Here is a 15,514-nt window from a genome sequence, read left to right as displayed (position 1 = left end):
GGACCATATCCCACATCCTTTGTGGCAATGGTCTCGGGTTCTCTCAGACTGCCTGATTTAGGGTAGTCTCCAGATGATGTTGGACCAACCACATTCTCCCTGAGCAGTTGGAAAACACCACTGCAAAGTCCCCAGTTAGTTGGAGGAGTTGTTTCCTTTGTGCAGAGGAGAGTCCTTCCCCGCCCCAGTATGGTTGCTGGAGCTCTGCTGCTGGGGAACTGGGACCCCAATTCTGGTTCTGCTGGAAAAGGAGTTATCAGCAGGGCCTCCCGCACCATCCAAGGTTTGAGAAAGTTCACATGTTAGACTTCAGTTTCCTTTCTCTTCCTGGGTAGCCTTATCTCATAGTCCACAGGCCCTACCTGCCTGACACCACTTTGAAGAGATCCTGCCATCGGGTGAAGGCAGTAGTAGAAGAACACGGTCACTTGGCTGAACAGTCTGTAGTCATGTCCCTTTATCATAATTTTGTTCCTGGGTGTGTTGGGCCTTCCTCAAATTCTCCCTAACGAACACTCCTATGTTTTTGAGTTGCTCCCTTAAACTATAAGATATATTGAGTCATGCTTAAGAACCTGACATCTTGTTCTTTCCACCTTTCTCGTAGCAAGTCCAGGATGCCCTGCGGTTGGTGACCAAAGAGAAACTCAAATGAAGAGAACCCTGTAGAGGCTTGTGGGACCTCCCTTATAGCAAATAGGAATAGTGGAAATAGCCAGTCCCACTGCTTGGGGTTGTCATGGACAAAGCGCTTCAACATCCCCTTCAGGGTCTTATTAAACCGCTCTAATAGACTGTCGGTCTGTGGGTGCTACACTGAGGTCTTTAGGGACTTGACCTTCAAAAGGAAGCATAATTCCCATGTCAGTTGGGAAGCGAAGTTATTACCTTGGTCTGTTAATATTTTGCAGGGAAACCCTATGCATGAGAAGAGCTTCAAGAGCTCTGGAGCTATAGCTGTCACTTTCAGGGAGCAAAGAGGAACAGCCTATGGATACCTGGTTGCATAGTCAATAATCACTCGCATGTACTGATGCCCCACTGCAATCTTTTCTAGGTGTCCCACCATGTCCACCCCATCCTTTCAAATGGAGTGTCACAGGGTGTGGCTTCTCTCCCCCTTATCCCTGAAGAAGCTGCATGGACTCCTGTGGTTGTGCCTTCACCTTTTCCTTTTATTTTAAGTTCCCTCCACCATTTCTACAACAAATCCCATTCAGCAGTCTATTTACAGCACCAACAGTGCCTTTTGGCCCTCTCCCCAGGACCTGAGGGGAACAGCGATCTCCACCCCTTGAGGCCTCCATGTAACTGGGCTCAACTAGCATGGTCCCCTCTCCCTCCTCCTTGGGACTTCCTTCCTGCCTCTTTATCAGCCTTGGGCTGATGGGCTAATTGGCTTCTTATTTCATCCAACCAGCCAGCCTGATTGTCTGATTACTTCCATCAGCTTTCTCAAGGGGAACTAATTAAAATCTGAGTGATCAGAGTGCAGGCTCACCTGTTCACACCCTGCACTTTGTCACAGGGGGTCTCAATCAAGGGCAGAAGGACCAAGGGCACTGGCTAGTTGACACTCTGGGCAGGAGGAACTGTTCTCTCACTTCATGGTGTACACCTGACCAACAGAATCGGGCTAATAACTGAGCCAATGTCTTTTCTCTCCCCAGGTGTCCCACACCTGGGATATCATGCACCAGCTGCAATATAGCCCAGCAGTATTGGCATGTTATCAGCAGCTGGGCCATCACCACTGCTGCTTGCTGATTCTTCTCAATTCGGTACAAGCACTCCTCCCTGAGTTCAAAGTGCAAGTACCATTTGCCTCCCTGACACTCTGTTACTTCTCCATCTGTGGGGGCCAGTTGCTCAGATGCATAGCTTAACAAAGGGTCATTCTTCTCTCCTAGCATGAAATTCCCTCCCCATAGGAGGACTTCCAGGTCCTGGCAGTCTGCCTCTTCTTCCTCTGTGTGGATCTGCGGTGGGTTAATGGGATGTCCTTCCCTGGAGTGGCTGGTTTTCTCAAGGCTTACCAAGCTCTTGGGAGTTCGTGTCACCACTTGGCCCCTGTTCTCACTTGCGGCCTGAGCCTGAATATTAATGACTCAACAAAAAAAAGGCCAGTCCCAGCCTATGATCACAAGGTAGGCCAACTTTTCTGTATGGGCTCCCACCATCAGTTGTAACCTCTGGCTGGGATAGGTCTTGACATCACTATGGATAAACTGAAGGTAGAATGTGGTCTTGGGAGTGGTGTCATTTCCCACCATGGAGGGCTGGACCACTATCTGGCTGCAGCCGGAGTCCAAGAGTCCTTGAACCAGGTTCCCGTGGACCATCACCAGTGCCATCAACTTGGGGGGGCGGTCATACCCAGGTTTCTGACATCCAGCCCTGGGTGTGCTCATATTCCATCAGTGGGCCTCCCTCTTTATGTGCCCTGTCTCCCCACAAGAATAGCATGTTAATGGGCTGGGGCTGATGGCCTCTGCCTTCGGTTGGGGGAAACCTGTCTGTGGGCCTGGTGGTCTCAGTGGTGGTGTTGCATTGATGCTCAGCATCCTTGTCCCCCTAGGGCTGCCTTGGGTCTGAGGAATGGCTGACCCCCTCGAAGAGACTGCTATTGATTTGGCTCACCCCCCCACCCCGGTGTCCCTTGCCCTGCTGATGACTGGGGTGATTCTGCCTTTAATGACCCTTCAGCTTCTACATAATCCTCCATTAACTTGACTGCTTCTCATAGCATCCCAGGGCAATGCCATAGTACCCACTCCCTGCCTCGGCCACTTGAGTTCTTTCAGTCATTATGGTTGTGACATGTCATTCCATATTCTTTATGAAAATATGTTTATGATATGAATATGGCATAACTGAGATGTACTTTATGCAAGATGGCTCATGTGAGATATCATTGGAAAGGTTATGATTTACTGAATTTGATTATCCAATTTGTATGCCTGTATCATTTCTGTATCTGAAGTTAGGAATATTGACTATGTATCTGGATTTCAGCTATGATACTTTGGGTGATGCCCACTACTAATACTTCAGGTACAAGAATAGAAAAGCCAGACAGGGTGGATGGCCCATCAGCGAGGACAATGGACTGTGAAAAGACTGGCTTTCCTGTGGATGCTCCATACTACCACTGACTCATGGACACTGTGATCCTACAGAGTCAGGTGGTCTTGTCACTTGATACTAAAACATTACCTGGGACTTCTTGTAACTTTCCACTGTAAGTGAATGGGGGGGGGAGGGGTGTCATGTTTGGAAAACAAAGGACTCCCACCTTATGTAAATCCTATTTAAGGGTGGGGAGGAAGGCAAACAGGACTCCTCCTCTCCATGGCCTGTCTGCCCAAGAAGAAAGATTGCAAAAGGAAAGTCAAGGGGGCAGTCCAGACTAAGATGGGGTCCAGTTTGAAAAGGAATATAACTGGAACTCTAAACCACAGAAACTTTGAAAACTGCCTGCAACAGTATCTAGGGTGAGAAATACTATTTGTAACCAATTTCTTTAGTGAAACTAGCTTAGTTTGCATGTTTGATTTAATTTGCTTAGTAATCTGCCTTCTTCTGTTTATTACCCCTTTTACCACTTAAAATCTGCCTTTCATAGTTTTGTTTATCATTGAACACAGTTTCTGGAATTTCTAACTGGGGGGGGGGCACGAAGTGTGCACACCCCTCTCCACATTGAGGGAGGGGGCGAATTTCATAATATATCTTTGGGTCTGCACTCCAAGGGAGGTGGACATCTGAGTGCTAGAGCAAGTCCTCGAAGCTGAGTCTTCCCAGAGCTGATCTGCAGCTGGGTGTGGCCCTGCCTGTGTGTGTGTGTTAGAGGAGGTTTTAAGAGCCTGGCTCAGCAAGACAGGTTAAAGGGGGGCCATGCTGGCAGAACAGGTAGACTTAGTGGAAACATTGAGGGTCATCCCCAATGGGGTACCTCTTGGCCCTAAATCATTGGTGGTGGGTCTCTTCCAAAGTATCCAAATAGGTCAAGATAGTGGACTTTTCACTTGCTTGTAATCCCTTGCCTGCTCTGTGTCCAGATTATGGTAGGCAGCCTGTGCCTGACCCATCAGGTATGAGGTTAGGATAAGAGCCCATTGTTCTGGGAGTGACTGGGGTGTCAGTGCTGCCCTCTCAAATGTGACTAAAAAGGCTTTAGGGTCATCTTCTGATCCCATCTTGGTGAGCTTCACTGGTACAGGCAGACGGACCCCTTAAGTGGAATCATGACCCCACTCCATTCCTCCCTGCAGGCATAGGGCCAGTACTATCTGCTGTAGTATTTCCTTTTGGAACTCCTGCAGCTGGATCGTCATAATCAGGATACTTCTACGCAAAGTGAGGCAGCCCATAGCAGCAAGTCTCAGTGCCCAGGTTAACAGCATAAAGCACATGGGACTTGCACTCCTGCACTAAAAGTAGCTGCACAGATGTTGGGGCTGGGGCTGGAACTCAGGCTCTGAAGCCAGGCTTGAAGGCGTGCTGTGTAGACAGACCCACAGTGTCAGGTACTAGAACCCTGTCTAGAAATGCAGACCTATTTTGACAACGGTCCCTAGCCGAAACGGTCCCTTAGCTCCAAAAAAGGAATTTAAAAGGGGCTGGACTCTATCCGAGGGAGATGAAATTCAAGACAAAGACATAGAAAGCTGTCTTGGAGATCCATAGGAACAGCTAAATTCAAGAGGAAGCTTAGCACTTCGTGATTTATGTTTTGTTGCTAAGAATAAAGGAAAACCCCTGAAAAAAGATAAGGTTTGGATGCTGACCCTGCATGTGCATGTGCTGTGTGTTCAAACTTGGCCTGTTCACGTGCATTAGAGAGCACATTATTTTATGTGTTTAAATCTACAATCATGGTGGATTTCATAAACAGCAATGTGCACACCACCTGCAGTGCTTTACGTAAGTTTTTTTTTTTTTTTAAATCACAAACTTAATTCTGATCTCATGGTTTGTCTACATGGAGACATCTAGGGAAATTAATCCGAATTAACTAAAAGTGAGAATTTGAAGTGGATTAGTTTAACCACATTAAAATGAATTAAACTAACCCTAATTAAGACCACTTAAATTCCGACTAACAGCATCCACGAGGGAGTTTATGCAGTTTAACTAATCCAAGCATCAAAGCACTAGTAAAATAGTTGTTAGGACCTTTTGAATCCACCTGGAAGCAGACAGAACCAGAAATCTTCTGACAGTCTAATTCTATGAGATTTTAAATACAGATTTTTCATCAGTAAATATATGTGTAATTAAATATTGTTTGTTAATGGGATGAAAACAAGATGTCAAGAGAACACTGACATTGCATAGTTATGCACTCAAAAGTCAAGAAATGACAAAGTTAGGATTGCAAAAAAAAAAACCAGAAAACCTCTCCCCCCTCATGCCTACCTTACAGTAAAGCCTTTAATTATATGATCTTTGGCTATTTGCTGTTTAAGGGCTTGATCCTGCACCAATTAAATCAATGGGGGTTCTTCAACAGACTTAAATGGGAGTGGGACTGAGTCTTACCTCTTGGTCCTCCCTTTTCTATTGGCTTCAGCAGGCCTCATTCCTGCAAAGACTTGCATACATACTTAACTTTAAGCACATGAATAGTCTTGTTGAGTTTGTTGGGACTACTTATATGCTAAAAAGGATGTGTTTAAGTGTTTGCAAGACTGGACCCTAGGCCTGGGTTTCCATTTCCTGAAGCATATGTGTTTGGCATGAATTACAGCTTAATCCTTGCTATTTAACAGTAGCAGATAAGTGTAAGCGGCGGAGAGGAGGGAATAGCTCCTTGCAGTCCTTGTTCTTGGTTATTTGTGTTTTCTATGACTATGGTATTGTTAGGTTTCAGAGTAGCAGCCGTGTTAGTCTGTATTCGCAAAAAGAAAAGGAGTACTTGTGGCACCTTAGAGACTAACCAATTTATTTGAGCATAAGCTTTCGTGAGCTACAGCTCACTTCATCGGATGCATAAAAGTGGAAAATGCAGTGAGGATGTTTTTATACACACAGACCATGAAAAAATGGGTGTTTATCACTTCAAAATGTTTTCTCCCCCCACCCCACTCTCCTGCTGGTAATAGCTTATCTAAAGTGATCACTCTCCTTACAATGTGTATGATAATCAAGGAGGGCCATTTCCAGCACAAATCCAGGGTTTAACAAGAACGTCTGAGGAACAGGGGGGGAAAGGGGATAGGAAAAAACAAGGGGAAATAGGTTACCTTGCTTAATGACTTAGCCACTTCCAGTCTCTATTCAAGCCTAAGTTAATTGTATCCAATTTGCAAATGAATTCCTATTCAGCAGTCTCTTGCTGGAGTCTGGTTTTGAAGCTTTTCTGTTGTAATATCACAACTTTCATGTCTGTAATCGCATGACCAGAGAGACTGAAGTGTTCTCCGACTGGTTTATGAATGTTATAATTCTTGACATCTGATTTGTGTCCATTTATTCTTTGACGTAGAGACTGTCCAGTTTGACCAATGTACATGGCAGAGGGGCATTGCTTGCACATGATGGCATATATCACATTGGTAGATGTGCAGGTGAACGAGCCTCTGATAGTGTGGCTGATGTTATTAGGCCCTGTGATGGTGTCCCCTGAATAGATATGTGGGCATAGTGGAAAAAATGGGTGTTTATCATTGTTGGCTCTGCATTTATGTGATTGTCTTTTAATTTTGTAACAAAATGTAAAGGGAAGTAAAAACAAGCAAAACAGTTTCTATTACATATTCATGGTAATACTCTGCTGGCTTTTAATTATTTATTGACACTCAGTTACCCTGTATCTAAGAAATCATTGTAATAAAATAAATCAGAATGATAAATAATTTCAATATCAAATTTATCCTTGAATAATTTGCCTTCTAGGAAACAGAAAAGATAATTACTAACAAAGAACTCAATCCAAAACCAACTGAAATCAATAGAAACATTTAGACTATATTCACTGAATGATTTGGACATAGTCCTTTTAAAATAAACCACTATTGGGTACAGGTATGTATACCTCATCTAGATTTAGGTTCCCAGTGTAAATATTTAGTATTAAAGGATATATTTGCATGGTTTAATAGGCAGCAACTTCTATAAGCCTACTTACTTATTTCTGTGTTTAAATTAGGCACAACATGAACATTAAGTATGTAACAGACTTCACTGACTGGGAGCATGAATCATAGAATCATAGAATATAAGGGTTGGAAGGGACCCCAGAAGGTCATCTAGTCCAACCCCCTGCTCGAAGCAGGACCAATTCCCAGTTAAATCATCAATTCCCAGTTAAATCATCACATGACTGGGCCTCAAAATGCCACTTGTTAGTACTCTTAGGTCTTTTGGCAAATATAACTTTTAAATGAATCCTGCTTTATCAGTTTTCTTGAAGGAAAAAAATTTAAATAAACCAATCAAATGTGATGACAGATGCGTTGCTGATACCTTTTCATTCTTCTTCCTGATTACTCGGTCTATATTACAGCGATTGCACATACCTTGAGCTTTTTGACATTGGTGCAGGGATCATTGGAGAAACTCTCAGTATCTGAAATCTCGATGTCTTCACCATACAGAACACCGGTCAGATCATTCCTCACCTGTCACAGAATGAGAAAAAGGTAAAAGGAATAAAGGAACCCCCAGAGGAGGAAGCAGATGGACACTCTTGAATCACCATAAGAAGATTCAAACACATAAAGGATGATATATGTACCAATTTTCTTTTTCCCTCTAGAATGAGACTGACATAGTTCAGGGCAACTGCACCTGTATTTCCCTCATCATAGTCCAGCAAGGGCACCCACTCTCAGGCCTCTAGATTCCCTGCCATCACCTGTATTGGCAGACACCTGTGCCTCTTTCCCTCCTGAATGGGGCTTGTCCATACTGCACAGATCCCAGCCCACACTGTGAATTCCCCGGCAAGACAGACTTTCTAAACAGGACTGCTTTATCTTCTCCTCAAAGACTATAAACCATGTCATTGCCACAATGAGGGTAGCACACAGCTCTTTCTAAGCAAGCACATTTATTCTTAAGGTGCAAGCATTGCACAGAAAACATATCAGAAACAATACAAGAACCTATACTTACACTAAAAACTTACCAGAGATCACCTCAACCCCAGGAAGGGCTCTGGCAGGAGATCAGTCCTTCAAACCCCACCAAGAGGTTTTTCTGTGATCACAAGTTCCAAAGAGCTTTCATTCAGAACAAGCACCCCCATGAATTTGTGAGCCACTCCATTCTCTAGTTTGGGCCTTGGATCTTGTCCTCTTATAACAGGTGATCAGCAGACAATGGGTTTCTCCTCAGAATGTAGCTACAAAGGTTGGTTCGGAAGGTGAGAAGTTCCCATCCCCTCCTCTCAAGTATTTCCTGGGAAACCCAGTCAACTAAAAGTTCGTTCTTATCTGGGCATTGTTTAAAAGAGTCTTTTGAAGCTCAGAAAACTTCCCAGCATTTACATTAGCCTTGTCTCCTCCCTAGTGACATTTCATACAACCCCACAATAATCCATAAAAATTTGCATTTTAATAGAGTGAACTCCTAAAATGCTGAAACATAATTCAATAAGGTTTAATTTAATTCAGTGAGGTTTGTCCACGCTATTACAGGAAATTGCCATATCTGTCACAGTGACCAAAGGACTGTTCCTTCACCATGACTATCTATCTGTCTGTCTGTCTATGCACTGCAGATCCATAGCTTTATTTTGAGCAATAAAATGATCATGGTCAACTTCCTACTTTGCATAACGATAGCTGACTGATTATTAACAGCAGTGAAATTCAACAAGAATTCATAGGGCTACATCGTCTCCTGCAGCCAAAGATTCACTTGATGCCAGAGAGTGGTGAGTGGCAGTAACATCAGCGAACCAGTTATGGCTCCTTGACTCTAAGAGTTGGTCTACACTAGCCTCAGCCCCAGCATGAGTTAAAGCACCCTAATTTATGCTAGTGGAGGATAGGCATAGCATACTGGAGTTCTGCAGGGCACGAAAGGGACCGGGTGTCCTGCAGTATACCTCCTATGCTAGGAGAGAAGATGAAGTGGTTAGCACAGAAGCTGGGTCTACCAGCTTTACACCTACCAGTTGAGAGTTCTCTGATCAGGAGAACTCTCTGCTGTCCAGTTACGGACAGATTCTGGCCCCTTTGTGCTGCTTAAGCAGTGCAAAGGGTCTGGATCACAACTGAGAATCTGACCCATAACATTTAGGATTCTTTTCTACCAAAATAACTACTCTGAGAGTGCTTGTTTTTGTTTTTTCACCTCTTGCCAGCCCATTGCAAAGAATGGTGCTTCAAGTTACAATTTATGGAACACACTGAAGAATCTAGCTGGACATAATATGGTTGCAGTCTGAAGTAAATTGTGACTTACCCATGATTTTACTTTAATAAAACTGTGATAAAATCATTGCCCTGATGATTGTCTGTCTTCATTCACTTGCAACAATGTGTCAGAAATAGTAGGAACAATTCATTGTTATAAGTGACAAATCTTATACGCATGGTCACCTATCAGAAGTCTCTCACACTCAAGCTGTGACAGATCAGAAATAAATGTATATTGTACCTCACTTAACAGTGTTACAAATCTGTATCTTATATTAGCATTTTCTGCATACTTATTACAGTTAATTAAAATGTTTAATTTCCTTTTTAATTAACTTCACTTCTTGAAAAGAAAAGCAGACAACAAACTGTGAACAAACAAAAAACTGGGTCTAAAAAGAGCTGGCAACACATTCTGGTTAGTGGGAATTAGTAACAACCCTTCGGCAGTAGACTTCTTCTCCCTGGGCATTAAATCCACCATAAAACCTATTTTATTAGAAGATGTTTTAGCAGCCCAGAAGGAAGATCCACCTCTTATTAACATTTTTACATTATAAGTTCTTGGGGTTGAAGCCTAATAAAAGAGCAAAACCAGGAGGATGTGGTAAGAAATCAGCCCTCATGGTTGAACGGCATTGCTTCCATTTAGGTAAAGATGGAATACTTTATTGAAAAGTCAAGAAAAAACAAAAACAAAACTACTGGCATCACCTGAAAAATGCAAGAATATCAAGAATAGATGGAACATGTAGGAGCAGAACAAATACTGAATTTTGTGAGAGATCATTTATATTGACCATAAATGAAAAGGGATATTAAACATCATGTCACCAAAGACTGAATGAATGTAAAGCAAAACAAATCTCACTAACCTAACTAATGTAGTCAGACAGAACTAGCTGAACTAGTATTAGTTGAGTTCTTGCATCTGGAAACAAGCAAAAAGAGAGCAGTAATACTGTCATAGTGGGTCACTTTGCTACGTTTGTCTATGTTTATCCTACCACTACCAAATCAAGCAAGACTGTGGCAGACAAGATCTTTGTTGACTTTGTTTAAGCATTTATAACATCTTTGATGGTCTCGTCAGTGTATTTAGTTATATATCTTTTCATATCAAGTGACATTCTGGTCAAAGCATTTACCTGCATGTTAGCGTTTTCCAGACAATATGTAACTCTGGAGTTCAAGTTAGCTAATTTTGCAACCCATTGGTCTGCTGTAGTATTGAATCTTGAAGAGGTAAAAACATTGGTTTACAGGTTATTGCTATAAACCTTCAGTAGTCACAAAATATGTTGGTTTCCGACTGTTTCATAGCTAGAAGCTCCAGGTTCTGTGAGTGAAGGTGATAATTCTTCTTGGCTGTAATGTTCTTGACACATATCCAATGACACATAGTTTATTTTCTTGATATTGGTATAGGACTGCAGCTATGTCCTTATTGGAAGCATCCACAGGAGTCAAAGGGTAAGGTAAAATCAGGGTATGCTATTATTGATTGCTGTACCAGGCAGCCAATCAGCTGGTTTAAAATATTTAATGTTGCTCAGTCCATTTAATCAGATATTGGAGGGTATTTGTCCAGACACCTTTCCTTTTCCTTTTTGTCTTCTTCTGCTTATGTGTACACTTTTCAGGGTGCTTTTTGTCAGATCCCAATGGAACAGACAAAAAGTCATACACTGGGTTTGTTCTAGAAATGTCTTGAATATACCTCTGATAGTAGGTACAAAACCACAGATGCTTAGGAAGTTCCCCTATGGTATGGCATGTACAACTACTTTGTCCGTTGAATCCATCTTATAACTTTCAGTGTACACCACCATTCCCATATAATGTACCTTACTCTTAAAGAGGTTAGATTTAGAAGCCTTCAGCTTCATTCCATGGTTTTGTAACCATTGTGCTCTGTACATTTTTCCTGTTTTTCAAATGTGCCACTGCAGACAAGGATATTCTTCAGATACGAAATACGCGCCTCACCCCTTGTCATAAATATAAAGGGAAGGGTAAACACCTTTAAAATCCCCCCTGGCCAGAGGAAAAATCCTTTCACCTGTAAAGGGTTAAGAAGCTAGAATAACCTCGCTGGCACCTGACCAAAATGACCAATGAGGAGACAAGATACTTTCAAAAGCTGGGAGGAGGGAGAAAAAACAAAGGGTCTGTGTCTGTCTGTGTGATGCTTTTCCCGGGAACAGAACAGGAATGGAGTCTTAGAACTTGGTAAGTAATCTAACTAGATATGCGTTAGATTATGATTTCTTTAAATGGTTGAGAAAATAAGCTGTGCTGAATAGAATGGATATTCCTGTCTGTGTGTCTTTTTGTAACTTAAGGTTTTGCCTAGCGGGATTCTCTATGTTTTGAATCTAATTACCCTGTAAGGTATTTACCATCCTGATTTTACAGAGGTGATTCTTTTTATTGTTACTTCTATTAAAATTCTTCTTTTCAAGAATTGAATGCTTTTTTCATTGTTCTTAAGATCCAAGGGTTTGGGTCTGTGGTCACCTATGCAAATTGGTGAGGATTTTTACCAAACCTTCCCCAGGAAGTGGGGTGCAAGGGTTGGGAGGACTTTGCGGGGGAAGACGTTTCCAAACGGGCTCTTTCCTAATAAAATAAACCCGGATAAAACGTTTGGTGGTGGCAGTGGAAGTCCAAGGGCAAAGGGTAAAATAGTTTGTACCTTGGGGAAGTTTTAACCTAAGCTGGTAAAAGTAAACTTAGGAGGTTTTCATGCAGGTCCCCACATCTGTACCCTAGAGTTCAGAGTGGGGAAGGAACCTTGACAGTCCTAATCTTGGTAAGGTTCTCTTTCCTACACCTCTGGAAGTCAGCAGATAGTTTTGTTAAGCCAACTGGAATGCTACCAGTTCATACAGAGTTTAAGGTCTAATGAAGGCTGTGAGGTAATAACTTTGTTTAGCCATGTGATGGGGTGTTTGCCCCACCCCAGAAAGGAAGGGGTTAAAATCAGACCTGGGGAGGCAGTGCAGGGAGCAGCCAGTCAGAGAGAGAGAGTGCAAAGAGCAGCCAATCAGGGCCTAATGGTCTCACATAAAAGGGAGCTGCAGGGCAGAGCAGGGTCAGTTGCTGCAGGAAGCCCAAGGAGAGAGGACTGTGTTCCTAGCAGGCTGAAGGTATCACCTTGGACAGAGTGGTTGCTGGCAGGGATGAGAGGAGTAAGAGGGAGCTCCTGGCTGGCTGCTGGGATGTGCTGGCTGGAGGCCCTGACAGGAGGATGAAGAATATGCTGAGGGCACAGGGAAGTGGCCCAGGGAATTGAAGCAGCTCTGGTGGAGATGTTAAGAAGAGGCAGGAGGAGGCTGCTATTGACGGGGTTCCTGGGTTGCAACCCGGAGTAGTGGGCAGGCCCAGGTTCCCCCCAGTCACCACTGGGGAAGTGGTTGGACTATAGAACTGGCAGATACTCCCTCCCCAGAAGGGGCAAACACAGATGGTGACAAGGCCAGAGGGCAGAGTCATGAAGAGGACACTGTGGTTCCTGGACTGAAGTAAGTCTGCAGGAGGAGAAGGCAATGGGAGAGGCACCATCAGGAGAGTGTGTGCGGGCTGAAAGAGCTAATCCCCGAGACAGCCAGCAGGAGGTGCTGCTTGCTTTTGTGAGTGAACTCCATCACAAGCTGTGAAATATTATTGATATGTGTCCCCTTGATCTAAGAGAGAAACAGAATTTACCTCCAAGCTCCTTTAGAATATTTTGGATTAGGGTGGGGTTGTGTGCATCATATGTTTTTCTGCTCAACTCTGTAATCTATGCAAAGTCTTAAACTACCTTCTCTTTTCTGTATACATACCAATGGTGGGGAATAGAATGAATTTAATTTTTTTAGGAGATTTTGCAGGTATTCCTTTATCTTGTGACGTAGTGGATGTGGCACCCAGATAAAAGTCTTCTGAATGGTTTGCTAGCTGCATAACTGGATATGTATCTCTAGATCAGGGATCTGTTCCTTGTTTCTATCACCTCTGGAAAAAAACTTTGGATTTTTTCAGCATTTGTTGAGCAACTTGCCTCTGTGCCTCCGATAAATGACTCAGAATAACTACTAGTTCAAACGAATCTTGATCATCACCTCTGCTTAGAGGCTGTTCTTTCTTTGTTGGCTTAGCCCATGAACTTTGGTACTACCATCTCTTTCTTGTAACGCTGCTTCCACCTACAAAGGTCTTATCTGCTGAACGTCCAATACAATTTCAGATTTGGTCTGCTGTACGATTTCCAGCACAGTTCATCCCTTCAAAATAATATGTTTTGATGGATGACTGACAGGGATATTTATACAGCAAGATAATCCTCTGGGTATTTTGAATAATGTCTCTTTGATATCCAAGTTCTTAAGCCCGGAGGAGCAGCATCTTGGCTCAAGCACTGCTGTTAAACTTTCAGTATCAAGACCTGCATAGGCCCAACACATTACATTAGTGGTTTTCCCTTTGGGGATAACTGCATCCCATTTTCATACTTCAAGCATGCACAAATCATCTGATTAGTTATTTCTGATGAAGTTCAAAAGAACCTTCACTTTTGTCATTCCAACATGAGGAAATGTACACTCCACGTTATTATGAGGACTAGGTACTGGTTCCCCACTGGATTAATTGTGTCAGTGGTGTTTGACTGTCTCCTCAGCAACACTGTAGCCTATTATCTAAATTTCTAATTCATGTGGACTGCCCAGTATAGGAAGAATTAAGATATTATCTCTTCAGTTAACTGAAACGGGACTTCAGTTCATCTTTTGTAATGAATTTGAGTCCTGTTAGCAACTTTAAATTCAAGACAAACTTCTATTTTCAATAACCAAAGCTTTTAATAAGCTTTTTAAAATGTGTCTCAGAGAGATGATTCGCCAATCATTGACCTGAGACCATCACACCTGCGGTCATATGTCCCATAAAGCTTGAGTTTTTATTTTATTCTTTCCAACAAAGATAGCTATTCTGGCATGCTGCTTGGGTGGCAGATGACAAATACATGTTGGTCCTATTGAATGAAACACAGTGCTCTCATTTTTGTCTCTGCATTTTTGTGACATTCCTGCATGATATGGAGGTTCTGTATAATCCCAATCCACATATGCAACAATTGCATGACTTGTTCCTGGAGGGGAATGCTGTCTTTGCAACTTGTGAAGTTCCACTGGTCATACCTGGTCCCCTGTCCCATTTCCCTGTTGGTTGGTTTTTGGCAGGCTTATCAGTTTTCCCTGTGAAGTATCTCATGAGGATCAGTCCTGGGCCTCTTCCACTGATTACTGCTTTCATGACCTCTGCCTCACTGCATCCTTTTCTAATCCTATTTTCAATTTGATGAGCCAAACAGCTAAAGTTTAACCTGTCCTTTTTGTGAGGACTTTCAATCTCACCTGTTATTTTAAAGTCTTTATTCAAAACTAGTTCTCTTTTATGGGGTCTGGTTGACATGTTTTTTCACTGGGCTTTGACTTTTAATTTCCTTCATCCTTTTTTGAAGTGGTAATTGAAGTAACATTAGTTTTTTAGCATACTTTTTCTGAATTCTGTATAGAGATAATTTAGTCTCTTTACTTGTTTCAATTGGCTTCTTTTTTGATGTACTGGTGAGATGTACAATATGATCTTTTAGCTCTAGCAACATAGATGTTGCCTGGTCTTCTGACTCTTCCTGTTCATCACTAATTAAGTGATTATTTGTATACTTGATTAAAGAAAATTTGCTTTGGGCTACAGTTTTTCTGGGGTGCACCATGGTGATGCCCAGACAATCATAGAGCTCTCTTGATCATCCTTTAACTGATATAAAATTCCTTCCACCTTCATGAGAAGATTCTTTAACTTTCTTCTACTAGCCATAGTGCTTGCAAAGAATAAAATTTTCCCTTGCTAATACTACTCAGCTTTCTGAAGTTATGTACTGGTGGCATTCAGCATGCCCTGTGGTCATTCACTTCTATCCCATATTGCCCTTCCTCTCTCATTTAATACAACTTCTGTAATGGGTTAATCTTTTGAGTGGTAAAATCATCACAGCTCAGTTTCTCCTTGCTGGCTCACCAAATGTTACACCAGGGCAATGTTAAAATGTGCATTTTTGTTACAACTTGTGTGATAATCCATGGTTTATGTAG

The 15,514-nt window shown here is 42.5% G+C and overlaps 1 protein-coding gene across 3 annotated transcripts in view; it reads right to left on the bottom strand.

Annotated features, from left to right (window-relative positions):
* The window catches only part of GABBR2 (gamma-aminobutyric acid type B receptor subunit 2), an 854,643-nt gene that overhangs the window by 462,368 nt on the left and 376,761 nt on the right, over nt 1–15,514 (bottom strand). For all 3 annotated transcript variants that reach the window (XM_048839469.2, XM_048839471.2, XM_048839470.2), the window contains exon 4: nt 7,524–7,625. In XM_048839469.2, coding sequence (XP_048695426.1) covers nt 7,524–7,625 — 102 coding nt within the window. The remainder of the gene's footprint in view (nt 1–7,523; nt 7,626–15,514) is intronic.

Source organism: Caretta caretta, chromosome 2, assembly GCF_965140235.1.
Source record: "Caretta caretta isolate rCarCar2 chromosome 2, rCarCar1.hap1, whole genome shotgun sequence".
In the NCBI taxonomy this organism is placed as follows: domain Eukaryota; kingdom Metazoa; phylum Chordata; order Testudines; family Cheloniidae; genus Caretta; species Caretta caretta.
The sequence above is the reverse complement of the archived record's forward strand: the minus strand, read 5'-3'. Positions and strand labels throughout refer to the sequence as shown.